This window comes from Alternaria metachromatica, assembly GCF_023757995.1.
Source record: "Alternaria metachromatica strain BMP 0045 chromosome Unknown scaffold_17, whole genome shotgun sequence".
NCBI lineage: Eukaryota > Fungi > Ascomycota > Dothideomycetes > Pleosporales > Pleosporaceae > Alternaria > Alternaria metachromatica.
The window spans coordinates 653,187-680,881 of record NW_026055508.1 but is presented as its reverse complement, the minus strand read 5'-3'; the positions used below and the strand labels follow the sequence as shown (position 1 = coordinate 680,881).

Genomic DNA, 27,695 nt, shown 5'->3' with positions numbered 1-27,695 from the left:
TGCTAACCATCCATGCCGACGTATGTGACTGCAGCCGACGTTGTGAATGGTACTGACACGCCAGTAGGCGCGGTCAGTAAGACCGGCGAGCGTCGTGGGAGGAAGGCCTGTCTCGCGTAGGACAGGTCTCGGAGTCGCAGGTGTGTATCGCGGTTGACACTCTTCATGTCTATGACTGCTAACGCGACGGGATTAGCGCGCGACGCGCTGAGACTCAGGCAGGTTCCTGAGAGCACGCTCATGTAAGAGACTCACTCTTTCCATTTCCGTTTCCGGCAGCGGACTAATGCGTGGCAGGGCTTTTGAAGAAGTGGTTTTGATGATGAAGAGGTTTTTGAGCTTGATGGAGGAGCTTCAGATGAGGAAGAGGAGGATGGATGAAGGAGCAAGCGTGGGTCGACCTTTGCGCGATCGCTAGGCGCCATGCTGACGAGTGACTCAGAAGAGCTGTGCGAGAAAGATATTCAACGCTGCCTGGCGAGGATTCGGTACGTGACGCGTCTGTCGCAACCGCGTGAGATGCAGTCGCTAACTGCCGGCAGTGTCATCAGGGTCTTGAAGACACCTGGTTGCTTCGCGTACCATGGTGAGTTCCAAAATTCGAGTATGGTTGCGTGTGCTGACTAGGCTGTGGGTTGTTGATGAAAACCCGAACAAAATATGTGTAAGTTCCGATCGCTCAACTTCGCGTCGATGACGCGCTAACGCGTGACGCGTCGCAGGGCTTTACCATTCTTCGAGAGCTTCGACCCCGCTCACACCCAGTAAGTCTTCCCCTCACCGTCACGACACCGTCGTTCATTGCTGACAACGCGTGCAGGCGGGCTCAATCAGAGTCTATACATTTCATATTACGCTTTCGGTGGACACTGGTAGAGGGGAATTACTAGATTTCGGCTGCTTTATATACCCAATTCTTCTTCTCGGATCTATAATCTTCTTAATGTATAATGCGGTCCCCTTCCGCGCCAAAAAACGAAAAGGCCACCGTTGCATGCTATCGTGATCCGTGGTTGACCAGCCTGGCGCAACCAAAGTAGCTTTTAGGCAGCGTTACGTGGCCTCAATCACGGCTACAAGAACACCACTCCGTCGCTCACTCACCATCGCGCCCACACCATCGCGCCCACACCATCGCACCCACACCATCGCACTCACACCATCGCACCCACACCATAACTCAACACTCATCACGAAGCCAGGCCAGACCATGAGAGTGTCTGCGCCAGCTGAGCTCTGCAGCTCCACTGCCGGATCCGTCGCTGGCAACGGAGTCACACTGCCCGCCTTCCTACGCCTTCCGCGCGAGCTAAGAGATTTCATCTACGAACAATACGTGCAAGTTGATGGTGGCTACATCCATAGCTTCGAAACAAACAAACTTGTACAAGCTGATGGTGGTCCTATTTCGCTTTCGCTCGCTCTCACATGTCGCCAGGTTGCGGGAGAGATGCAAGGGCTTGCCCTCCGACTAAACGCTATCACCTTCTCCACGCATTTCTCAGAGTCTACACGACAGCAAGCCGGTCTATTCAACGGAGCAATTGTTAATCTAGTATACCGCAAGAAGGCGCTGCTACGAAAACTCATACCTCGGCTTCTCTCTTACGATATGGTACAAAGGGCAACGGACGCATTCCCGCAATTCGCCCACATCTTTCACGGTTGGACTCCGCACCAGGATATTGCCGCGCTGTACAAGCAGGACTTCGATTGCGGAGAAGCTCCATCAACATGGGACGATTTCATCGGCTTTGTGTTCAATTTACTGTCGAAGCACTCCACATTTCACGATGAAGCCGAATTGACGCCTGGACACTGGATCTCGGATATTCCCTGCAACATCCCAGTTCTGGGCGAGACCTCTCCAGAACCTTGGCTCATACCAAACCCCTCCGAACTTGACCGCCTCGCCAAGATCCTGGACGTCGAACCCAGAGCACCGGCGTATTTTGCTCGATTGAGATATCGCTACTCGGCGGCGTCTGTAGCCCTAAAATTTCTACATGGGCTTCCGTCTTCGTGCCGCAAAGAAGTGCGGAACGTGATACTTCACGAAGACTGCGAATCAGGCTCGAATGCGGCGTCCCACGGAAGAGGATTCATTCCTCTATGTCAAACTAATCGCCTTCTCCGCGTTCAGCGTATCGTAAACGTATGGAGCAGCGTGTTCCGAGTACGGCCTGAACTACGCGTCGACTACATCATGCGCAGTGCGTCTGCCGAGAACAGTGATATTGTGAAAGACGATCGCCTGTTCTCATCGACGATCACCAAAGCAGTGGGGGCATGGATCGCCGAAGCTCAGGCATTGTTGTCACTCGGCATGCCCCAGGAATCATTCAGCATGCTGCTTGACGGCAATCCTACACCCGAACACACCTCTACCGTTTTCCAGATTATACAGCGGGACGTTGCCTGGCAATCAGCTCTTGACGCTGCGTATGACCGAGGACATTTACCAACCCCCACTTGGTATGAGCGGCGATGTCGCGCTGGATACAACTACGAGGGACTTCCAGCTGCGATGCGCAACATGTCAATCGCCGGTGCAGGTGGGCCCATCAGCTGCAATTTTGATGTTGGCGAACCGGACGACGTGGAAACTCTTCTCACGCTGCATCAAGGTTGGACGCCCAAGCAATGGGCAGATCATTGGGGTATGCATCAGCCGCAAAGCTTCCAGACTGAGCATCCGCTGCCTCCGTGGCATGAACTCAAATGGCTGCGTGTAACGATGTAGACGTTGCTATCTACATAGAAACACCGTCATAGATAAAGCTAGATGAACAGGGTCGCGAATGAATATGGCGGCAGTATGTAGAATCTGCTCCTGATAACCCAATTCAAACAACGTCCATTGTGTACATCTTTTGCATGCTTCCCTACCCAGGTGCGCTGTTGACGCTATGTCGGCAGCAGAATCCAATTGGGTGCTGGCTTGGTCTATACCTGATTCGGCAAGCTCCACACACGCGGACGAAACCGCCGCGCCGCCGCACTCTCGACGCGTCCACGCGAACACGCCCAGTCCAGTCCCTCCACAAGCGACTCACGTCCTACCTCGAGATGCCAAATTTGACGACATGAAGAGATATTTCGCCAGTCCTTGAATTACTGTTGCGTGGCAGAGCTCAACCGCCATTATTCAGCCTCCTCGGAAACGGAGCCGCCTCCTCGCAATAGCCCCACCACCTTACTCCTACAGGCACAATGAGAATCATCCCATGATTCAGAGATGATAGGGGCTCGAAGCCGAATTCCACCGACGGCTATGAGTAAGGACTTTATGCTATCGCGGTTTCACGGACTCATGAGGAGTAACGCGCCGTGGTGCCTTCACCTTCCGATACTGCACCTTCTCGGCCCGGAAGATCGGCTACCGAGATGAACGCAGAAGCTGCGCTCTCTGACGAGGTACTGGAACTACCAGAACCGCCAGACCGTCCTGGGCTGCTCAAGATCAGTACCGATGGAAGCGCTATCAGCCCCACAAAGCACACTCCGGCAGCCGGCTACGGCGTGTTCTTTGGTCCAGGCGATCCAAGGTGAGTGATTATAACATCCCCAGGCTCAACACACTTCATCGACGGCTATAGCTGTACCCGTGAAGTCACTGCGGGAGGCCATGTCGGAAGCCTACACTTCGAAGCTGACAAGACCCTTCGCAGGAACGAGGGCGGTCCCGTTGGCCCCGGCAAACAAACGAATCAACGCGCCGAATTAAAGGCTGTGCTCATCGCACTTCAGAAAGCCTCCAACAAAGTCGACGTGCTTGTTCGTACCGATTCCCAATACGCTGCCCAAGCCGTCACAGAATGGTACTACGATTGGCGGATACAGAACTGGAAGAAGCCAGAGGGCAAGCATCGTCAGAATGAGCACCTCATCGAACAGATCGTGACGCTCATGAAGAGGAGGGCTAGATTGATGGTGACTACAGAGTTCACCTGGGTCAAGGGGCACAGCGGTGACCCAGGCAACGAGGCGGCTGATGCCTTGGCCTCGGCAGGATCGAGGTGAGTGCAACTCCTGTTCCGATGTCGCTTGCTATAGATCCTGACATACATGAAGGACCGCCCATTTTCAGTTATACGGACGCTGGCCACACGACGATGTACCACCTGCGAAGTTCCGACCTGGTGCTCCGGACTTTGTCAAAGGATTTGAAATAGTGAAGAGGCCGGACGGTACCGGAGAGGAACGTGTGCCGTTGAGCGCAGCGGACCTGGAGGTACAACGTTCTGTCATGACATATGGAATGGGACAGAAGAAGCGCGCCAAGATCATGCAGAACAAGAACAAGAACGCTGTTAATAAGGTGGTCAAACGTACCAAGCAATAGACTTCTGTGCTGTTATCGACACCATAAAGATAGCGCCCAGTTACCTCTGGCATGCTACGTAACTTCGAGAAGTCGTCATCAGTGAGAAATCTCGTGTCGCTATCTACGCCTTTCTTTGGAGCGGACGCATATGTACTGTGATGCATATATTATTCAACATGCTCGAAACCCCTCCGATGCGAGATCTTGTGGCACTCTGAACGCTGTGAATCGTAATACGGTCTGCTCAGAGGCCGATCTAGCGCAGCTGTACGAGCCGCCAACGAGCATCTTGATACCTGGTTGCGATGTCAACCCGCGTAAGTGCCCAATGTTTGCTGTGGGCTTTGGCTTGGTTCACCGGTCACCGATCACCGACGCACAATCATCTCATTGAAGCAGGTACCCATCATATCCATTCGGCGCAGTAGATCGCGCGGCCACTCAATGCGCATCGCGACCCCTACCATGTAATGAAGTCGCCACGACCTGCTGTGTATCCATTCTGCAGCTGTTCTGGCCCATCTGTTTTCATTCTTATATACAAGAGACCAACGTTCCTGATGGTAAGACTATGATTTGGCTCAGCCAACGACGGAAAACTCCTGGAGCGAATTCGAAGTCTCGTTATTTGTGTCGTAAGGGACGTTCCACCAGGCACATGGCGGCGAGCATTCGCAGTTCGGTGGGCTGTTACGCGAATTAGCTCACGAACGACGAAGTACACGAGGGGATACTTACAGTTCCCAAGCAGCGGTAGACAGCACTTCTTCGCGGGCACGTGTCATATCGTGCACCTCTCCGCTAAGCTTGGGCTCCCAGTATTCCCGCGTCGAGTTCTTGACGTGCCCGGAAAGCGTTACTTTCTCAACAGAGCGTAGACGAGAGTACGCCAGTGTGAGGAATATACGAAGCCATTCTTTCTGACACGAGACCTCTGTCTCTGCTTCAGGACGAATGTTATGCCATGGGTCGTAAGCATAGCCACGGAAGCCCTCGACGCTGACTATGTTTGGATGCAAGACTTGGAACTGTAACTCCAAGTGCTTCAGCGTTGGCACAGCAGTGAGCGTCTCTAATCGGACGTGCGGTAAGATCTGGTTCCGCGCAAAGCCAACACCGTGCGCGCTCTCGTAGCCGATGAACCGGAAGTATTCTTCGTTAGTAAAGCTCAGCTTTACGTGGCTCAAACATCCCGGATATTGTGTAGGGGACGTCAGATTCAGGCGGGCGCGGCGTAGGCGAAGAGGATGAACTTGGAAGAATTTCAGCACATGGGCCAGGACAAACCTTCGGTTGAAGCGCTTGACGGTTGGAGAGCTCCAGATTAACTCTTCGAACTGCTGACGCACATCTTTACCGGCGTGCATTAATCCCATAGTCGAGAACCAATCGACATTACCCGGCCCAATGTTCGCATGTGAGTCCTCTGGTACGATGTTCAATCCAATTCCCCATAGTTTGGGGGCTTCGATCACGGGAGCGCGTGGCACCTCAAAACCGATGGGGTGGATTCCGCCGAGACAATGACCATGGCTGCTTTCGCCTTCCAAACTCAGCTCATAGTCGGAATGAGGCGCACCCTTTAGTCCTTCAAGAGAGCAACACCGGCAGGTGAGATGAGGCCATATCTGCGGCCCGACTAGGAGGCGAAAGATGTTGTCTCTTATCTCACGAGGCAGCTCCATCAATGGGAAAGTTTTGCCCGACAACTTCCACATTTTTTCCAATTCCCATAGCCAGATCCCATACCCGCCTTGAGGCTGGCGAACGTCATTGAAATTGCATTCTACCGCGGTGTCAGCGATACAATTCGTCAGCTCCATCGCATGGCGATCAGGGCAACCTACGAAACGCTATCATTCTCCACCAATCGCGAACCGAGCACCACTGCGTTGCACGTTCTTGAGCTATTTCTAGCTCTAACCGGTCATCGATCGGACCGGATCGAACCGTTACGATGCACGATCCAACCTTCGGGAAATGCAAACGGTAGTCGTTGAAACGGCAATCTTCGTAGTACCGACCAACGCCACTTATACGTACCTGATGGGTGGGAAGAGTGAGGTTTGCGATGTTTTGGCCATAACACAGTCCAGGTTGTAGGCTTCCGTCAAGACGAATAGCCTCGCACTGCAGCGGGGATATCTTAAAGCCATCGGACGCAGCAGCGAGGTATGGGCTCCGTCTTCGTTCCTCTTCGATGATTTCAAGGAAGCGGTTGTATAACGGATCCTGTGAGTCTTAGCATCCAATCTCCGCGATTCAAATCCATGGCGGAAACACCAACCCATCGCCAACCTTCTCTTAATTCCGGCTGGGGAATGCCTTCAAATCGGAAATCAAAAGAGGAGTTACCCCACGGCGGTGGCGGGTGCTGACCAGACATGATCTATAGGTCTGAGGTTGCAGAGGGATGATGGCTGGCGATGCATTCCGGGCGTTTCAATCGTAGCACGACCCAGCCTGTGATGTAATCGCTATCATGACTTTCGCTCACAAGATTCACGGCTTGCGCAAACTTGGCTGGGCATGGGACTTCGATTCTAATTATCTGATTCGCAATTTCCAGACACTTCACAGTTGCACGCATCCGTCTCAATGATGGCCCGTGGCTGACAAAGTCTGTGTCGAGGTACATAAGTGAGGAGGTTGCCAGACCTCGGTACTCTCGATTGGGTTTAGTCATGCACGGGTCACGAGCGAATCGCTTGCCCAGGCACACCACCGTCCTCACAATCGAACTCGTAGGAAACATCCCCCCAATCCCCATTCCTATCCTTCCACCACGCACACGGCGTCTTGCACTCGCAAATCGGTGGCCTAAACAATTCTGTCAGCCAAACAACGGAGATAGTTTCGTCGTCCATCTCATCTTCGTCGCGGTATGGTGATGCAAGCTCCTTGTAGACACTTGGAGGGATCGCATCCGGAGGGCATTTAGAGTTTTCGTCGCACATGATTTTGGCACGATAGGGCGAGAGTGAGCGGAGTAGACGATAAAGGTGAGCAGGCTGGGCCGATGGTCGTTGCGAGGTATGTATGAATGGGATTAGCATGAGTCCGAAAAGTTTGTGAAGGGCGCATTACGAATGCGCACGTGGAATTGGGAGCGTACTATGGATCAATAATGACAACGATTGGCAAGTCACCTTCAACGTCCCACATCGCAGTGTTGGAGACAAGTAGGTTTCAGAACTTCTTGGTTTCTTTTGTGATCACACCAAGGCTGCTGAACAAAACGGCTAAGAGTTCGACGATTGAAGTACTAAATGGTCTCCATATCTGCAGGTGTACAGTTTATACTTTCAACAATGGTGTGTCTTCGGCAGAGTGCGCGGCGTTGGAGGTGGAGACAACGAAGGTGGACTTTATGATGGGATTCAGGCTAGGTCACCACAATAGCGCTGTGTGCGCTTGGACAAGCGTGGTTTTACCCCGCGCATTGGTAGCCCCGCATCTTGAGAGCTTGTGAGGCCATTTTGGCATGGAGTTCAAGACAATCACCCGTTCTACACCATTGTATATACCCGCATGAGGAAAATGACAAAACAACAATACTCAAAGATTCTTGAAGACATTGCCATTGGAGATAACACGAAATCTTGCCCGTGTCGTCGCATTTGTAGAGAAACAACTATCCATTCACATCAATTACATCAACCGCCCGCTAGATGCCTTGGTCGGCAATCAAGCTCCTGAACAATTTTTCATAGTCCTCATTTTCGTAGTCGTCGCTTTCCTCGTCGTCACTTTCATCATCTTCACTGTCCTCATCTTCGCACGAGAATTCTTGCATACCATCGTCTGATCGAATGTCCCACCATGCACATGGCGTGGAGCAACGACAGATCAGTGGACTGACAAAGGGTTAGTACATGAGCATGACTATATATCGAACGCTACTTACAACATATCGACATCGCGTCCGGCCAAGATTTTGGCAACTTTGGCTGTCATGTCACGTCTTTCTCTGGGTTCGTCTGTGCGCGTCTGGTCGCGCAGTAAAGGATCCCATCTCCTGTGGTTTGAGCTTTTGACGTGTCCAGAAATTGTGACTTCTCTGATGTCACGCAGGAACTCGTAGCCCAAAGTCATGATCATGTCGACGAACTTTTTCTGGCAACAAACGTCATACATTCTGTAATGATGAGGCCACGGGTTCCACGGGTTAAAATAGTCGGGTGTGAGAGAATCGCGTTGCGTTGTTAATACCTGGAATTGGAGGTTCAGATGCTCCAGGGTACGTATTTCGCTCAGCAACCTCAAACCGCCAGGTCTGGATCGCAAGTCGCACTTCGTCTTCGTGACCCCGTTGTCCTCGGCAGAGTAACCGACAAACGGGAGGTACTTTTTGTTTGGGAGACTCAGAAATACGCGTCTTAGTACGCAAGGGTCTCGAGGTTCGAATACGTGTCCTGGTAGTTCTTGCTGGGCGCAGTACTTCTGAAGATACCGTGCGACGGCCGTCAGATCGTTCAACCTGTTGAAGCATTTTATAGATTTGCTCCATAATATATCCGCAACTTCTCCACGCACTAAACGACTGACGCAGAGTAAGCTCATTGCCGAAGTTTGCTGTGTTTGAGTAGGACCCAGGCCGATATACTTGCTGAGTGGCGAGCCTTCATAGGACGTTTGGAAACGGGTTCCTTGGCGGTACATGAAAGGGATGGGATAGACGCCGGTTGATATCCCGTTATACCAACCATCTGCGCTAAACTCATCGAGAGCATCAGCGTAGTTGTAGTCGTCGTAACCAGCGGCACTGAGCTGATCGAGAGCAGCATCATAGATGGAATCGTAATACATCTCGGCGGAGGCAATAAGGTGGTTGTACTCTCCATCGAGAGTCAATTTGTTGTGGTATGCGTAACAACGGGCGTCGTCTTGAATGTAAGGACCAGTGTACTCGTAGGAGTCGTCGTCGTCGGAGTCGGAGTCGGAGTCGTCGTCGATGTCCGCAAAAATTATCCGCCCGTGTTTCCGGGACGGGAGATGTGGCCAGATCTGCTTCCCAACTACAAACTCGAAAATCATGTATCGTAGGTCTACAGGGAGCTCCAATAATCGGAAAGGAATGCCAGCACTGTTGTGATACTCTTCCAGAATAGTTTGTCGGACCTCGTGTTCGCCATACATCTTCTTCAGCCATCCACCAACGGGTTGCCAGCAGCAGTCGTCTCTCGAGAAGTCTCGCCGGTAAGGGGGATGATCGTGTTCCTCCCAGTCATTTAGCTCGAGTTCCGATAAGTTCTGAAGAGGCCCACGCCGAACAACAAAGATATGTCTTTTCCTACAGGCTGGTAGATGCAATCTGTAGCGGAATCTGTTGGAGACTTCATCGCAATGGATGTCGTTGTGTGGAATGAGGAGATAGTCAACGAAGTTCGCAGCGAGAGTCGGGCTACGCCTGCATTCCTCCTCGATAATGGAACGTAAGCGAATGAGCAATGGATGCTGCTAATGTAAGCAAGAGTACAAGATCATATCACTTCATACATGCCAGTAGCATCGCGGGCCCATAAAGTGCTTTGATGACCTCATCTTGATGTAGGCGAAACTCAAGTAGGAGTTCGAACAGATCATCGTCTTCGACCCAGTCATCATCTCGCGAAGCTGATCCCAGCCCTTCGACAAGACTACGCAGTGCATAGTCGGAAGGAAGACGAGCGCTGAGCTCCTCGGTTTCTGAATCTTGGTAGGTAGGAGACATGCTGCTGTAAGCGTGAAGTAGGCGGGCGGAAATGTCAGCAGAGAACCAGGTGGCCTTGGAACGATGCGTAATGAAGGCCGGAACACTTTCGACAGATATGCCCAGCAGATTTGGAGAAGAACGCCCCTGTTGCCGGAAAAAGATGCGCGGAAGCCTCGCTCTGCTCCGTGCTCAACTCACGATGGCCCGGCTCTTGGGCTTTCAAAAGACGCAAACACCTCATATTCCTTTTTGAAGCGTTCTGTTGGCATCAGGGAATGTTTAAAATTCTCCGGATGAGCTCAGAATCTACTTCATGGGGTGCTCACGCGATCATGTGTCTCACGCGATCATGTTTCGTCGTGTTGGACATCATAGCACATGCGGCGATGCGTCCGAGGGGCAGGTTGATGCGGCAACAATCCCAGAAGGGTTCAGCGTGTCGCCTCCCGCTCCGCGCCCGGGCTCATCTCGGCTTCACAGCAGCTCTCAGGTACGGTGACCCCACCCCGATGAAGAGAGTGCGCCTTGGACTCGAACTGCGGTCTGGTTCTAGGTCGGACTGATCATTGAGATGGTACTTTGATAAACTGTATGATTGCGATAGCTTTGATGTTGTTCGCGGGTGGTGCTGATCTCATCCCGACACCGCCTAGGCACGACCCATGCTGGTCATTCGAGCCTTCAGGGCCCAGCTCAACTCCGCTAGAAATTTGTCGCACTCTCGAACGCGGAGGAAAACATTACGTATCGACAAGCAAACATTGAAGCGTGTATATACTCGAAGGAAGCAACTAGCCAGGCGCCAACCACCGCGTCGCCGCCCAGGAAGCCCGCATAGCGGAAGCCGAGGAGGTATCCCCCAACCCAGGTTGGAATGATAAGCGAGCAAAACGGGTTTGTCGATCTTATTCAATCTACTAGCATGGCATATACTTCATGCATTGGGTGCGACGAAAACACCATGGTCAGACCCATCAGCGCTAGTAGTTTCCGCAACTGAACTCAGAGACGCCCTCCCCAGAATCGTTCCAGAAGTCGCACCGACGCGGACAATCGCAGCGCGGTGGTCTGTACCCAAGTTAGTGGAATGACTGCGATGAGGACAACATGACTTACAGTTCGTAAACAGGAGTCGCCTTAATTCTCGCAATCTTGCGCGAGAAGTCGTGGCGAACACCCCACTTCAAGCTCTGCCAAATCGGCTCCCATATAGCCCGAGTACTGTGCTTGACATGGCCAGTGAACGTGATATGCGGGATGAGGCGAGTGTCCGTCTTCGCCGCTACGAACTTCATGTACAGCCCCACGAAGAACCAGTCAACCAGTACAGCTTGGCATGAGGTCTCGTACACAGAGAATGGATCGGCTCATCCTTCATCACGAACTCGAATTTGACCTGGACGCGGCGGACGCGGCGGACCGGTCGTAAATTCGATCTCCAAAAACCGCAGGGTCTCCAAGCCCATGAGCAGCTCCAGCGCTAGTGGGCCTGTATTCTCTGCAGGGCCATCTCTGTAATTTAGTAGCCGGAAGTAGTCTAGATTCGCCAATCTGAGGGACATCCGGCGAAGGGCCATAAATGGAAGAGCTCGCATCTTCGGGATGGTCTCAACAATGTCGTGTACGCGGTCAAAGTGCTTGGTGGTAGTTTCCCATGCAATCTTCTGAAACTCGATCGTGAACGTCTTACTGACTAGCAATAGCGGTACAACGCTGCTGACTTGAGGATATTGCAGGGTACGCGGGCATCGAACCGGACAGAAGGATGCACGTGGATACACCCTGTCCCATGCCGGGTCCTCGACATCCAGCCTCGAAGGCCAAACGAGACGGGGATCTATAGGATTCTGCGACTCGTCAGGAGTGGACGTTCCCTCCCTTATCAGCTCGCCCTCAGGTGTTTTTAACAGCTTTACCGGCCTCCAGCTATACAGTACTGCGGTTGACGGATGCGGGGCCGCAGGACTGGTCCTACTAGAGCTTCGAAGACCATGTAGCGAAGCTCTTGCGGTAGGCGCATGAAGGGAAACTTCTGTACTAAGCGAGCGTAATCCGACCAGGGGGCCGTATTACGTACGGTCTTGCCGTAATACTGTCTCAACCAGTGCCTGGCAGGTGTCCATGAGGACCACTCGTCACAGTCGCGGTGGATGTAGAGCTCTTCGTTGCCATCGACCAGCTTCCATCGGGTGCTGATATACAAGGACGCGTGACTATTATCACCGGTCGGTGTCACGAGCTCGAAGAATTCGACGGCATGTTGCGTGGGCGATCGGGGTATGAGTTCTATGTGGTCCGTGTTACCGAAAAACGTGAAGCATTCAGATCGCTCTTCATGGATGATGCCACCGAGTGTGTAGAAGGCTTTTGAGATATCGTGTGCAGATATCTGTCTGTGTCAGCCGCGTGCTTCAATGATGCTGAAACGTCCTAACGATCGTCATCTTACGGATGTGATGGTTTGTTCGGGATCTGGACTTGGCGTGTCTCCTCCGAAGTAGTCCAAATCAATAGCGTCCACCTTGTGATCTTCAGGATACCCTTCCACTGACTGTAACATCCCATGATATGGCTCCATGAGCTCCTCGCTCGACTTTGCGCGGTCGAAATAGATCTTGACCTTCACGGCGATTCTGAGATGCTGTGCGATTTGGTCGCACTAGCTAACGTTGAGAGTGTTCTTGTGCTGCACTGTAGCTAGTCGTTATATACTTGAGTGGCTTTGTGTAATGTTGTATGCAAAGGCCGGTATAGCTAATAGTGATACTGCAAGATGTTATGCGGAAAGATTCGGGCTTGAAGTATACCTAGGTAGGCATCCAAATCCTGTGGTACGCAGAGGATCGCTGGAAACAACATGCACATATAAATTTCCGAGGTTTGAGATCCGTGGAGACTCTCGTTGGGCGGTGTCTCTGCGTAGGGTCAGGTGTTCACGATGAGGGGTTGTGAGTGCTTCTCCACACCAAAGCCGACCTCGGGAGTCTGTAGACCGTAGTCGATCGTGCCGAGCGAGTGCGACAACGCCTCAAGGCCATATGTACGCCACTTAGCGCACTTTCAGTGACGCGCGCGAGCCGTCAGTATCAGAGATTCGGTCCGATGCCGAGATTGCGACAGAAGAGTTGGTGCAGCGTGCCCTGGAGGTAGTCGAGGAGCGGTACGGATAAAGTATGCTCAACACCAGACGTCATGTATCAGTTCATGCTCTACGCATGAGAGCAGACTTTTCGTACGTCACAAAGTAAGCGTGTACCATGATATTGAACAAGACTGAAAGAAAGTCCTTGACCCACTATACTCAACGTGCATCTTGATACCATCACAAGTGCTTGAACAGCTCGAATGCATTGGCCCTTACTATTCCCGGTAGACACTCATGTTGTAGTAGATTGTGTAGAATTATCTCCGTGTCTAAATACGCGACTGCGGACAGGTGACTCTGTGGAAGCCGACCTGGAGACTGCAGCAGCTCCATCCATTGTGTTCATTGCGCAGTGTTCCTGTGTGGGCGAGGGTTTGCGTTCCTAGTACTCCCAGCCGAGCACATCTTGCCATCCAAGCTCATGCTGTCTGGGTGACAAAGGCTGACTCAAGAGCTGGCTCCGGACGGGCCGCCAGGGCCAAGAATGTGCTGAAGAAGCGGATCATATCCACATAGCTAACTTCCCTGCGGCGTCCGCAAGCCGTTTATAGTAACATGCAAAGTGCGGATGGCGGGTTAACCCACGATAGCGCGAGCAGACAGCTGCAGGTACGATCGGGATGCTCCAGCCCAGCCTGCCAAGCGACGGCTTACTGAACCATCCAGCACATTGTAGCCATCCACTCTGCTGTTGAAGCTTTGTCGATGAGAAACGTGTATAAGCCTTCAGCCATGGCTCCAAGGAGATTGAGATGGAGGCTTCGAGAGACCCTTCACCGATGGCTGAAGTGGATATTCGGAGGTAGGACGGGCCACAGGAGTCGAATTCGGGGAATAAGGACGCGTTCGAAGGGTCGGTTGTAGTACGTTGGAGGATTCGATGTCGAATCATTCTCGAGCGCTGGCAAGGTATTCTGGCGAGCTGGGAGACATGTCGACGGGAAAGGAGGGCGTCGGTCTCGTGAGGCCGCCTTCGAGGCCGTGCTGATGGTCTAGGTATTCGCGCGACATTAGCAAGACACTGCTACGAGGGACAGTCGAATGAGGGTGGCCAGCAATGTACCCAACCAAAGTCACATGCGAGCCGCCGACACATCAGGGTCGAGCGCGGTGCACGAAAGGCGATGACGGCCCCGGGGAGAGGAGCCCCACATCGGCTGTGCTGGCCCTGCCTGGTAAGAACCGCCAACCGATATGCACCGGGATCGTAGGAACATGAGGGACGGTCATGTTCGCAAATGGATTGGAAGATTCGAGCGCAGTCACCATTGCCAGAGCTATGACCGGACTTACAATCATGATGTTCATCACCTAGAGAAGGTGAATAGACCTGTGATCCCATTGAACTTGCTGGAATAGCCAGCGCGAACTTGCGCAATCCGTCAAAGTCTGATCGCATTAACATCATGTCGCCAGCGCAAAAGGGCACATTCAGCAGCGCGCAAATATGCGACACGACGATGTAGCGACATATTGTGATAATGGACCCTGGGAAGGTGCTGGTAAGGCACCGTGTGGCTGGTGTGCGGAGATATCCGTATCTCCAGAGTTCGCCAGCTTCAAGAATGATGCTGGCCGAGCCAAAGCACCATCACTGTTACCCGCCAATGTCCAGGTTTCTTCCCGGGTCTTGAAGCGCTCATATCACCTCTTAATCCATTCCACGAATCGATCTCCAGCTCCCGTCCAATGATAATCACGAGCTCCTACCGCCAACCGCCGACCGCACGGTCACCGTCCTCATAGCTCTCCGCCCTTCGTCGCGTACATCAACTTCGTATCCACCCCCGTGGCAAAGATGGTTCGCACCCGCAGTAGCAACGGTCTGGGTCAAACGACCCTTGTAGTCATGACGCATGCGTTGCTGGCACACCGCACACCGCACACGAGCGACTGACGATGGACCAGAGCATAGATCAGGATACTAGAGACGAGAGAACTGTCGCAGTGAGAACGCACCGAAGAGTGCGAACCTACCTCTGGATGTCGCTACGTCGGCTTTCCTTCAGTATTGCGCGCATGCCGAAGCTGCAGTACTTCCCATGCGGCCGTCTGGGTTTGGCTTTGAGCCCGCGCACGTGCAGGCTTCCGGCCACTGTCACAACCGCTACTACGACCATGTCATGATATTCGACGCCTCGGCGTGAATAAAGGATGCACAAGCGGCATTGATGTAGCGGTATGTTCATGTCTTGTTCACCAGTAGGAGGCAGTCGCTAATTGCCCCACCAGGACGTCTTCAGCTCTGCACCAGTCTCGCCGACCCTGCAGCTACCCGCTCTTCATGCATCCCCTCCATCGTCTCGGTCGTCGATACATGCGCTCATGGTCCGTCACTGACACTCAGCAACACCGCATGCTCGCATCGATCTATAACAAGTGCTGAGGGGTTTTACACATCGACACATTGTTCTTACAAAACTGCCCGTGGTTCTTTGGTCGGAAACGACTGCGACATCGCAGGCTTTGCTGTCGGAGGTGGTCACAGTAACGCCCATGCCTGTGGAAGTGCGGAGGACGTGGGCCGCCCTAATACCTTTACTGGTGCCTTGTACACTGCACTGCAGCATTAGTGGCGTACATAATGGAGACAGCACGCAGGGAATGGTCATGCCGAGTTGTAGCGGACGAATCCTGAAGCACACGGGCGGCGGGTTACTTGACACGTCTGCTATCTCGTTTCGAGTTTTACCGAATCAAGAATACGACGTGATTCAAACGAAATTCTAGCTAGCCTGTGCTTGGGGACATGATCGTTTTGGATACCAAACTTCCTAACCATATGGCTCTTGGCGGGTTGAGCAGTGAGGGTAGCTGACTACCAACCGACATACATGTGTGCGAAACCTCCTCATCCGCACTTTCGCTCAAGGTCTAGAGACCAAAGGTACACCACTTGCTGCCACAAGGAGACTAGGCAGAGAAGCAAATGGCAAGGATGAATGAGGTGTGAGCGCAGTCATAATGGACGACGGGCCTGAATGAGAAATCTACAGGGTCTTCCTGCAGGCAGAGTTTTCCAACGTAGCATCTATCCCAAAATACGGCACGGCTTCCTGCAGATTCCATGTGAATGTGCTGCATATCCGTTGTTGTTACTTTTTCACCGCTCTTCCGCCACAATGTCGACGTTCGCGAATGTCTATAGCCCACCAGGAAGCCTCTAGCACACGGGACTGGTGAAATGGTATGGCACGTGTTGCGCTCCTCCATGATACTGAAGCTGCTCTTTGCATGTATGGCCGTACTGCGGGCGATATCGCCGCATCTTGCAGCCTTGCAAATCTAGCATGACCACCGACCCATGTCACGACCCAAGCTCACATTACAGCACATCCACGACAGTGCATGCAGATGCGACAGAGAAGTATCGCTACCATTTTATGGTCTAACGCAGAAGCTATCAGGTGTTGTTTTGGTCCACATCGTGGTTTTACGCATTAGCCCGCACCGCGTTAGCTGTGAACGTCGACTAGGTTAATAGAGGTGAAGCGCGAGTAAAGACTTTTTCCGGAGCTACCCGTGGAGTCGTGGACATTGTGACAGGCGCCGCGTCTTTGGACCGGTCAAATCAGGAAAAGCCCACGATCAAGACCAGACACGTACTCTCGTACACTGCACCTAATGTGGGCACGAGGTATATTGTTGAAGCCTCAATGAGGCTACAGTAGCCAAAGCCGAAACGAGGTTCAAAAATGATGAATGATTAGGAAGATGAAAGCACAACACTGACAGGCAAGGGGAGATGGATCGTTATGAGAAAGTGCCCATCGAGTGGAACGACATGATTGATGATACTAATAACGGTCATAACGCCCGTGATTACTATGGCTGCCTTCGCTGCCTGTACCAAGGACAACAGACTCCTGCGCATCCTCGAACTTATCCCCATTGACTGTAGCATCGGAATCAGAATCGAACGACATTTCCCCTGATGCCTGCGAGATAGCATCGTCATTATCAAAGACCTGTGAAGAGCTTGTCTCTCCGCCGCTCCCGACGATGACCTCTGAGCTGTCGGACTCGACCACGCCACCTCCATCGATTCGAGGAGGCCCGGCATCTTCCGATCTTGACTCATGAGCCTTGGTGGACTTAGTCGGATGGCCTTTGGGTCGGGGCTTTGGACGCGCAGGCTCTGCTGTCTGTGTGCTGCTCTGCGGCGTCGCGGTGCTAGGAGACCTTCCCTGTGGTATTTTCCTCTTTGGCGGCGGGCTCCCCTTCCCAGAATCGTTGATATGGTGTACACCGGGTAGCCCGGAAAGTTCATCAACATGGTCATGATTTGTTTTGGTTCTTTTGTCTGGACTCTTACTTCTAGATTCCGTTGGAGGATCCTCCCGCGTGGGCCGCTGAGCACTGCCGCTAGCAGAATTTCCTTGTACTCGGAGATTGGTACCAATCTCTCCGATCATATCTTGATGATCCTGGGGACGACCGAAGTTTATCGTGGATTGAACCAACACACGCGGTGGATGGGAAGGATTCGGAGGATTCGGAGGGGTAAACACAAAGGATCCATCTCGGGGCGGCGGCTGTTCACTGACATTTCGAGGAGCTTGCGACGTCGGATCTTGGCTCGACACTGGGATTGCTGATGCTGCCGTTCTTCCGTCTTGACCATTGGAGTTGGTGGTAGTCTTGTCACCCTTGTGTTTGCCAGCCTCGTCCAGGTTGACGATGCGGGCGGGCCCGGTAGATCCTGCTACATTTACGCCATCAACTTGCCCGTCAGTATCCGTGCTCTGGGTGTCGACGTTCTTAGACTTCCAAATAACGTCACCTTCAACCATTTGCCTTAGTTCCTCAGTGGAAGGAATCTTGATGTCGGCCGCCCATAGCGGAAGGACATTTTTAAACTGCTCGCAGTCTGCGCGATGCTGTTTCGCAATAGTCGAAGGACAGCCCATAAAGTCCGTGCGATGATTCGTATCAAGTAATCCCTCTTCCTCACAGCTGATACACACATAACTCGCCTTGTTTGACTTGTTCGGGCAATGATGAGACTGTCCCCGGGCATGTCCATTTTTGTCGCCGCAGATCAGACAGGGCCAACGGTGGTTTGGCTTCTTTGTGGGGTGGTTTTCACACACAAGATCTTGGGAGGTGTGGCCTGGTTTAGCGCATTGGTAGCACCAAATAGCGGTGCACTTGATATCGAAAGGTCTGTCGGCAGTCAATACACGAAACATCCAACCTGACGGTGCGAAACCTACAGAGCTAGTGCACGATCCTCTCCAAACCATAGGGGTCGTTGACAGGCCTTAGTGGCTTCATGGGCTGTAGTGAAATACCACAGTAGTCTGTTATCTTTGTATAGCGTGCCACGAATATCCAGCTTAGTATCCAGCCTCCATTGGTTAAGGTGTGTCGTGCAGTCCTTCAGGTAACTTTCATCGAAGTTGTGCTCGAGCAAGACGACCCAGAACTTCTCGTGCTTGATTGTTGACCTCAAGTTCTGGAGACAGAGCCTTTTAGTAATTTCAGCAATTCGGTTAGTTTTAATCAGCTCCCTGTACGCTGACCACGACTCCGTCTCGAGTATGACTTCGCGGTGATTACGTCTAAGTCGTGCAACTCGTATAAGCTTGAAAACGGCAGGGGACTGGTCGTGCAGTTGGTTCAGCAGTTGCTTGCGTGTTCTACCTGCCACTATATTATAGTCGTTCCCTGTGAGTTCGATGGTAATCTTTGGTATGACGGAGTCCAATGAGCGCTTAGGTGCCGGCAATCTGGCTTTATCGAGCCTTCTGACGGCCGTGTCGAGAGATTTAACGTCGGCATGGAGGGTGTTGAGGGTTCCACTGAGCTTCTGTTCCATGCTTGCCACGGCTTGCTGCAGCAGGGTGTCCAATGTTCCTTTTACGACGTCTTCGAGTGCCGCTGGGAGTATCTGCGCGAGAATCCTCTGGACTTCACCAGTAGGCCCAGCAAGAGGATCGACGGTCGGGCGTGTGATTGGTGTAGGGCGGTCAAAGGTGAAGGGCGTGGTGGCCAGACTCGGCGTCCTGAAGTCGAACTTGAGAGCTTCGCCATCGGGATCTGGCAGATCGGGCATCGAAGCGTCTCGATCGGACATGTTGGTATGTTGGGGGTTGGCGCGACAGGCTGTGAAGAATGCGTTCTCTCGAGGGTGCTTGGAAGGGATAGACAAAGGCGCGTGCTCGCGGGCGGCTGGTCTCACGGTATGAGGCAGTGTCGTCGACAACAGGTGTCGCAATATTTCGTGAGACTCTTAGCATTTACTGCAGCAACTACAACAATGACAGCCTTTTTATTAGGTTAGATCTTATAATATATCTAAAATACTAATAAGAGAGGCTTAAACGCTATTATATAGCTTCTTATAAAAATTTAAAAGAGGTTTGTAGGTGCATTGCGTTGTTAGTGAATGCTAAGAGTCTTACAAAATATTGCGACACCTGTTGTCGACGAATTGGAGAAAGGCTTGGACCCTGACATCGGGACTTTTGCGCGAGGACCCCGGGGCCGGGCCCAGCAACCCTGGAACCGAGCTAGTCCATTGCACTCACCGCTACCTGCGTACATGCACACTAACACGCCACGTACCTTGTAGAGGCCGTCTCGAACAGCCCTGCTAACTTGGACATGCTTCATGGCAACGGCGGCAGTTGCGGCTCGCCTTGCCATCGACGTTGGCGCCGTGGGAAATCCTCCGCTGCAGCTTGGGAAAGCGTATGCAGACGCGGATCATGGGGCCCCTGTCGGGATAGCCAAGGCATGCGGATATGCATTGGTCTGTGTGACTGTTAAAGGTGGCCGGCCCGACTGGCAGCGTGGCTCAATGTGGCCCCACTCGCCTTCCAAGGCTGGGAGAGAGTAGCAACTCTGCGCTGCCATGGCTTGACGTGACGCATTCGGCTTCTCTACAGCAGCTGGGTGGGCCATGCCGAATTCCAAGCAGAAGAAAAAGAGGAAGAAGCAGGTGAGCACGAGCGTCTCTACAGCCAGGCATGAACTGACCACTATTCTTTCTGCAGCAACCTCTCGTCAAAGTGAGCGACTACCTACAACTCGCGCAAACACTACTCAGCTTATTGACGTTCGAACAGAAGACCGACGATGGCACCCAACCAGCCAAGTCCACCGGCAGGACGACGAATCGTAAGCGCAAGACCGCCGGAGAACATAGGGCAGAGGGCTCTCTGAAGGTCGAGGTCCTGGAAGATGGCCAATGTCTCGTCGTCTCCGTTCAGATGAAGTGCTCGAGGGAACGCCGCGACAAGCTTTACGATTGGATCAAGACACAGGCCAGGCCACCCGACGTCATTGCTATCCAGGATCCCCCGCTGGAGCTAGCTTGGAAGCTTCCGCCCAATTACGGTAGATGGTGTCGCGGAGATGACGGTACAGGCAAAACCGTACCCTTGACAGAGGAAGACTGCCCAACGTATATCCCCTACTATCCTCCGTATCTGAAAGCCCGGGACAAACAGGCCATTGCTGAGGCTGAGAAGAGGAGAGACGAACGAGTGGAGGCTGCAAAGCAGCTTATGCAGGGTTTGTCCGAAGAGGAAGGTACCGAAGAGGAATTGGAGCGTAAGAAGCTGGCAAAGGTCGCATTCCTGGTCCACAATTCCCTCACGTGGGAACCGTCCGAGCCTGAAGATGGCCCTAACCGCGGCATCGTTGCTTCAGTCCGGATCCCGTTGAAGCACGGCTCACTCTCAATCCACAACTTTTACAACCACAACAACCGCTTAGATGTTGTGGAACTCATGGCTCTCTGTCGGGATGAGGGGGATGTGCATGTTTGTGCTGGTGATGGTAACATGAAGCACGAGCGATGGGGCGGCCCAAAGGTGAAAAGGCACGATCCGGAGGCTGAGACTCTCGTGAGGGAAATGGACGCCATCCCAATGGTTTGCAAGAACGAGCGAGGCAAGCACACATACGGTCGTAGCAAACGCACCAAGGATACCTGGATCAGCACACTCGACCTGTTCTTGGTGAGTAGTGCTCTAGCAAACCAGTCCGTTTGGAACATGCTTGAGGTCAAGGGGTACGAAAGTGATCACGCCGTCACATCACTTTCGATCGACATGGACTTGAGCCGCAAGATCGCCCTGCGATTCATGTGGGACGAGACCAACCAGGCAGAGTATGAGGAGTTCGTGAAGAAATGTACGAAAAGACGCATTGCGTTGCCTGCTCAGGCCGACCTGACCAGTCTTGCACGTATAACGGATACTCTTATCGAGATCTTGAACGAGGCCAACGAGAACATTGTACCCGTCCGCCGAGTATTTGAACACAACCCTTTTGAGAAGACTTCCACCCCGACGACACCCAAGCAGAAGCGCCAAAACTGGCGTGGAGCTGCTGAACGTATGTCCGAAGCTAGCCGCAGCATTCACAACTTAGCCAAACGAGCTGGAAGCTGGGGAATGCCACGACCCATGACCCACACTCCCGCCTTCGAGGTAGGTTCCACCATCATCAAGGACAACGATGGCAAGGTCAAATCGTACGTGAACACAATATGGTCTCTCACAGCGTGGAAAGGTGGCCCTAGGAAGTCACCATTCGATACCGGCTATGAGAAAGATGTACGTGCTTCCAAGTTGTTACTGCTATACCTGCCATCGGCAACTAACACCCTCGTAGATAAGTCAAGACCATGGCAACACACCCGCTACATCGCACTCTCATACTTCGTCTACATCGAGACCAACATTTCCGTTGCCGTTCCTGGATCCCCAGAGAGAGACTCATTTCTCCCCGCAATCGCTCAAAGAAGGCGAGGTAATGGGTCTCTTGAAGAATGCCCCGAAACGCAAAGCCTCTGGGACGGATGGCATTGCGTACGAGGCCTTGAAGATGTGTAGTAAAGTCGTCGAACCCATTCTGTCATGGATCTTCCAAGCTTGCCTTGATCTGCGGATTCACCCCGATAGATTCAAGGATTGCATTACTGTTGTTATCCTGAAGCCCGGGAAACCACCCCAACTACCGAAATCGTATCGGCCTATCGCGATTTTGAACACACTGGCGAAATTCCTGGAACGCATTCTGGCTGATCGCTACAAGGAGCTTCTTACAAACGCTGGCATACTTCCGAGGCTTCAATACGGCGCGCCAGGTCGGAGCACTACCTTGGCATTGGAGCTCCTGACGGGTCGAATCTATACTAGCTGGATTAGGGGTGAAAAGGTAAGTTTGCTTGGTCTCGATCTTACTGGTGCGTACGACCATATCGATCGCGCAAAGCTGCTAGCCGAGTTGATCAAGAGGGGTATTCCTGACTGGCTCGTCGAAATAACCTGGTCTTTTCTCTCGGATCGTCGTAGCTTCATCCATCTTCCTGGTTACGATGGCGATGAATACTGGATTGACATCGGCGTACCTCAAGGAAGTCCGCTGTCGTCCCTGCTTTTCTTGATATACGCAGCGCCTCTCCTGGAACAATTCTCCAAAGATTACCCCGGAGCCATATTGTTTTCTTATGTTGACGATACCTACATCCTCGTGCACAGCAAGACCTACGAGGAGAACGTTGCCGTTATGGGCAAGATTCACGACCGACTTTGGACATGGGCGGAACAAAACAACCTGCACTTCTCGCCAACGAAGTACCACGTATTGCATTTTGCAAAGCCCGGCTCTCCAATACACAGCGAAGACTACAGTCTATTGCCTTCCATGATCGGCTTCGACAACCTTACGTCCGACGAAAAGGACGAGATACTGGAACCGACGATGAAGATTCTTGGCGTGATCTTCGATCAGCGTTTGACTTGGGTAGACCATGTGTATAGTGTAAGTCCTCACCATCCCCGTCTGACAGTCGCTCACATGTCAGCAGCTTGTTGATAAAGTCCGCAAAGGCTTGGCAGCGATCAAACGTATTTCCGGTCCTACTTGGGGTGCTACTTTGGAGAAGCGACATCAGCTTTACCATGGCAAACTCCTCGCCCAAATCGTATACGCCTGCGCCGCCTGGTTCCTCCACGACCCGTTCAATGATCCTTGCCACGAGAAGATTATGTTCGGTATTTCACCGCGCGCACTAAGCCTCTTGGAATCACTCCAGATTGAAATGCTCCTTGTCATCTCCAGAGCATGGAAGCAAACGCCAGTGACATTGATAGAGAAAGAGATACATGTTCTTCCAATCCTCTTGAAGCTCCATTCGGTCGCCATGAACCATCGATGTCAGAAATATGATTCCAAGGAATACGAACTCATCAAATTTGACACGCAACACAAGCATCCGTTTACGCAAATGGGTCTTCTCGTAGATCAACATGTGCGCCACATCCGCGAGGTGCGTCGCCTTCATCATGATGATGAGGCCGAACTTGAAGATCTCTGGCAAAAGCCAGCGAAACGAAAGGTTTGGGTCAAGGACTTCACTTATAAGAAGGCTTTCGAGGAGGCGAAGAAGCGCTTTGACCTCTGGGCGCGCGCGCAAGCAGCTAAACCAGACGGCCTGACGAAAATACTCAACCCCGCCTATCGAACAGGCTTTGGCGATCACTGCTTCTCCCTCTACTTCGGTTTGGCCGCCGCACAGCAAACAATGCTTCTTGGATTGCGAACCGGCAACATTGGGATCAATACGAATCCCGTTCTGCGTCGTGCCACGCAAAGCAGCGACATGAGCTGTCCTCGCTGTGGAGATCCACTCCATACCATCAAGCATCTCATGTTCCAGTGCCCAGAAACCATACGCCACCTACCGTCACTGATCGATGCCGCTTCACACTCAGACTTCGACAGGTTCATGACAGAAGACACCGACCTTATCAGCTCGTACGCCATTGCATACTTCGGCCTCGACCAGTTCGATTCGGTCAAGGACCAAGCGAGGTACCAATTCCCTCGGAGGAGGACTGTTATACGGACGAAGGGTAATGCAGATTACAAGAAGTAGCTCATCAGCCACACCAATGCTATCATTATTCTCTTTACGCCTCCGGGCTTTTGGGACTAACTTTTTGATGTGAACACAGTTTGATGATACAATTTTGAGAGTTGATTTGCTAACACAGGCACCTGGGCTTACGTAAGTACACTTTAAGGTAGTATTATCCCCGGATTCAGTGACTGACGGTCACTCCAGGCCCATGTTCGACGGCCGGCACGCAGACAGTGTCGGTAAGTATTGGGCCTTCTACTCTCGACTCGGTATCACCAACTGACTCCGCCTCTTCCCCAGCCAACACACTCGGACGAAAACAGACACCATTGGTAAGTGCCCGCTAGCTGGACCCTGGATTCTGGCAACACCTGGCGACCCGGATTGGACGCGACCCGTCTTCTTCAACGCTCAGGCTTTTGTTGGCGCGTGTGCTGACGTAAGCTTTTGCCGCAGCAACTCAGAAGGACGAGGCCGCCCTTCGGTAAGTTGCCGCCACTTGGATTTCCTCCCCACATCACACCTTGCGACCCGGATTTGACGCGCTGCGTTTTCTCCAACGCCCAGGCCTTTGCTAGCGCATACGCTGACTCAAAGCTTTCGCCGCAGCCTCCAGACTCAATCCCCGCGCCCATCCCACCCGACACCTGTAAGTACTGGGCGATTGAGTCACCACCAAAGGCATACCGGACGCGGCTGACGGCCGTGCAGTCGACCCCATCTAACCCAACCTTCCTGACCGCTGACCGCAACTTGTGAGTTCATCAAATCCTGCGTGGGTTCATGGAGCGCGCAGCTGACCTGCATCCAGCTGTCGTCATCCTTGTCGCCATCCCGGCGGGGTTGCGGTCGCGGCCCTCTCTCGCCTGGTATATATGCGCCGAGGCCTAAGTTAACAGTACTATACTAACAGCGCGCAAGCTGTCTATCCCTTGATCAAGGCTTGATGTGGAGAGACGCCAACAACACTGACATCCATGCCCGGCTTGCGTAAGCTGCAACAACATCAAGCTTGTGCTGCCTTCTGGTATTAACAGCATCTAGTGATCCCCACAGACACGCTACAAACTCCTCCTGCTCCTTGTTGGGCTTAAGCGCTGCAACCGCTTGCTCAACTCGCTGATGCTCAGCACGGAGCCACTTCCAGGTCTCTCCGTGCTTTGGGCATCTTGCCTGCAGGAGGAGGTTGCCCAAATGATACACCTGTACGTATCACGAAGGGGTGCGTAGACAAGGAAGTATAATAACCTATATCGCAGTGAGCGCCTCTGGGCCATTGACGTAGGCGATGTACTTGATCGACTGCAGTCCCAACCAGCTTCTGGGCTCTGCTTCCATCTGTATGTCGCGTACAGAAGACCGAATGACAGGTTTGTTCTGACTTTACGACGTGCCTGTGACACATGTACTGACTTTGCACGTGCTCTTCTGCAGCAACGTCGTGCGCGACCAAAAATTCCAGCAGCAAACTGACTAGCTCCGGCGTACGTTGTTGCTTGCGAACTGTTCGCACTATACTAACACCAGGACAGACCATCACGTCGAGCTCCTTCTTCACCTTTTTTGGGGGTTGCTCGACGACGGCGAACACCGGCTTCACGAGTATGTCATCACCCAATGTCCTCTTCGTTGCGACCTCTCATTAACTCTTCGGTACAGTCCACCACCACAGCAACCATTGTGGTGTCCTAGTCAGCTCGAGCTGCACCTGACCCGACCCATTCCTCTTGTTGTTGAACAGGCTAACCATGTGAGCTTCTCCTGTTATGGCTTGCGCCTCTTGCAGCAGGAAGCTAATGCGTTGCAGTATATCGTATGCGATTCGTTCGTATGCGGTGCGGCGGGTGTACGAGAGTCTGTGTTGAAGGTGAGAAGCAGCAAGGAGGTACGACTATCGCGTCTTTACACGCGCGATCGGTGCTGACCTTACAGCTGAGAAGAAATACACACCTTCCAGGCTCCAGCTGCGGTAACGTACTGGTAGGTGATGGCACATTCACTTTGCTCTTGCACAGGCACTGAGCGCTAAACAGTGTCCTCTCCTCCTCAACCGCAATACGTTGCCAGCCAAAAGGGTAGGTTCGACCTCTTCATGGTCGCTGTGATGCGCTGACAACATTGCAAGCTGGCAATGCCCGTTGGACTCGCTCCGATTGGTGTCGTTTTTTGGGTGTGAGTACCGACTGCCGCAGATCGCGGAATGATTCCACGCTGACCACATTCGGCAAAGGCCTACAGCAAATTTTTGGAGACCCAAGTTTCGCTCGGTGGCCGGAGCCGAGGCTCCGGGCGGGTCGCTTAGCGGGTGGACGTGAGTCTCAACACCGAAACCGAACAATGCCATTGACGCTGACTTCGCCCACAGCCACCACCGTTCGAATCACGTTGACAACTTCTCTTTTTTCGACTTTTGCGACCAATAAGTAGAGGGCGGCTGCTTATTTACCATTTTGGAACAACATTTTGACTACACAAACACCTTGGAAATCTAAAAAAATCATTTACCCGGGCCCCTCCCGAAAAAACAAGACTTCTTTGCGACCAACAAGTGATGCGTGATGTAAATGTGGGATCGTGCGTATGATCAGATGCTTGTGCCGACCAGCGCGACAGTGAACCAGGCAGCAGTCGGAGCACTTACTCATCCACGCAGTGTTACTGGTCGCCGCAGGTTTCGTTCCAAGGTTACCTTAGAGCAGAAGCGCCAAGCCTCCCATGGTTAGGTGTCCTCATCTGCAGTCTCTCGGTATATAACCTCTACCACCCACACGCGTATCGAGTCCGCACTGCGTCGCCAACAAATCCACAGCTCTCCGCCTCGTCATCCGCTCTCTGCGCATACGACCGACCACCACAGTCTAGGAGCTAATAGCCTTAGGCCTGCCCCACAACCCGCCGCTCCTCTCCACTTCGAACATGTCAGCTTTCCTCCGTCTTCCGCGCGAGCTGCGAGATATCATCTACGATTACTATCTTCGCTGCGATGGTGGTTACATATACCATGCGGAGTCCCGAAGGATCACGCAGGCAAACGGGAATGCAGTCTGTCACGCACTGGCCCTCACCTGTCGACAGGCCGCGTCCGAATTAGAAGGTCAGGCCTTTCGGTTGAATGCGATTACATTCACTGCGAGCCATTCAGAGTCTACGCAGGAACAAGCTTGTATTCACCATTCTGTAGTTTCGATGATCGCTTCAAGGAGACGATTATTACTTAGCCAGATCGCGCCAACACTGTTCACGCACGAGATGGCACAGTCAGCAATCAAGGCTTATCCTCAATTTGCAGGTCTCATCGACACTTGGATGGCACACGAGAAAATGGATACGCTTTGGGCACTCCGCAACAGTTTCGGAGAAGCTCCGTCCATCTGGGATGACTTTGTGCGATACATACTGCGACTACTTTCCACACACCCCAGCTACTGCAAAGTGGTGAGGGCGTTACCGACTCGCTATTCCACGCCTGGCATGTATGACGAGCCATTGCAGTTGAAGGACGCATATCTTCAGCCTTGGTCTATTGTTGATCAGGCTGAGCTCCAACGCCTTGCCGACGTCAACTCTGTGGATCCAAAGACGACGTGTTACTACGTTCCCGAAATGCAGCACATCTATTCTGCGGCTGCTATAGCGCTTTCCTTCT

The 27,695-nt window shown here is 52.6% G+C and overlaps 6 protein-coding genes across 6 annotated transcripts; 4 read left to right on the top strand and 2 right to left on the bottom strand.

Moving 5' to 3' along the window:
* Nucleotides 1-1,210: 1,210 nt before the first annotated feature.
* Nucleotides 1,211-2,743, top strand: J4E83_007228 (uncharacterized protein; the record flags this gene model as incomplete). The annotated part of the gene is made up of 1 exon (XM_049334133.1): nt 1,211-2,743. The coding sequence occupies one exon, from the start codon at nt 1,211-1,213 to the stop codon at nt 2,741-2,743; it is 1,533 nt and encodes a 510-aa protein (XP_049186944.1).
* Nucleotides 2,744-3,274: 531 nt separating this feature from the next.
* Nucleotides 3,275-4,023, top strand: J4E83_007227 (uncharacterized protein; the record flags this gene model as incomplete). Its single annotated transcript, XM_049334132.1, has 2 exons — nt 3,275-3,278; nt 3,572-4,023. 2 exons carry the CDS (start codon nt 3,275-3,277, stop codon nt 4,021-4,023), a joined length of 456 nt encoding a protein of 151 aa, XP_049186943.1.
* A 1,038-nt stretch (nt 4,024-5,061) lies between these two features.
* Nucleotides 5,062-5,694, bottom strand: J4E83_007226 (uncharacterized protein; the record flags this gene model as incomplete). The annotated part of the gene is made up of 1 exon (XM_049334131.1): nt 5,062-5,694. The coding sequence occupies one exon, from the start codon at nt 5,692-5,694 to the stop codon at nt 5,062-5,064; it is 633 nt and encodes a 210-aa protein (XP_049186942.1).
* A 12,685-nt stretch (nt 5,695-18,379) lies between these two features.
* J4E83_007225 (uncharacterized protein) lies at nt 18,380-19,246 on the bottom strand (the record flags this gene model as incomplete). The annotated part of the gene is made up of 1 exon (XM_049334130.1): nt 18,380-19,246. The coding sequence occupies one exon, from the start codon at nt 19,244-19,246 to the stop codon at nt 18,380-18,382; it is 867 nt and encodes a 288-aa protein (XP_049186941.1).
* Nucleotides 19,247-19,916: 670 nt separating this feature from the next.
* J4E83_007224 (uncharacterized protein) lies at nt 19,917-22,016 on the top strand (the record flags this gene model as incomplete). The annotated part of the gene is made up of 2 exons (XM_049334129.1): nt 19,917-19,924; nt 20,222-22,016. The coding sequence occupies 2 exons, from the start codon at nt 19,917-19,919 to the stop codon at nt 22,014-22,016; spliced, it is 1,803 nt and encodes a 600-aa protein (XP_049186940.1).
* A 920-nt stretch (nt 22,017-22,936) lies between these two features.
* Nucleotides 22,937-24,064, top strand: J4E83_007223 (uncharacterized protein; the record flags this gene model as incomplete). Its single annotated transcript, XM_049334128.1, has 2 exons — nt 22,937-22,945; nt 22,994-24,064. 2 exons carry the CDS (start codon nt 22,937-22,939, stop codon nt 24,062-24,064), a joined length of 1,080 nt encoding a protein of 359 aa, XP_049186939.1.
* Between the last annotated feature and the right edge of the window lie 3,631 nt (nt 24,065-27,695).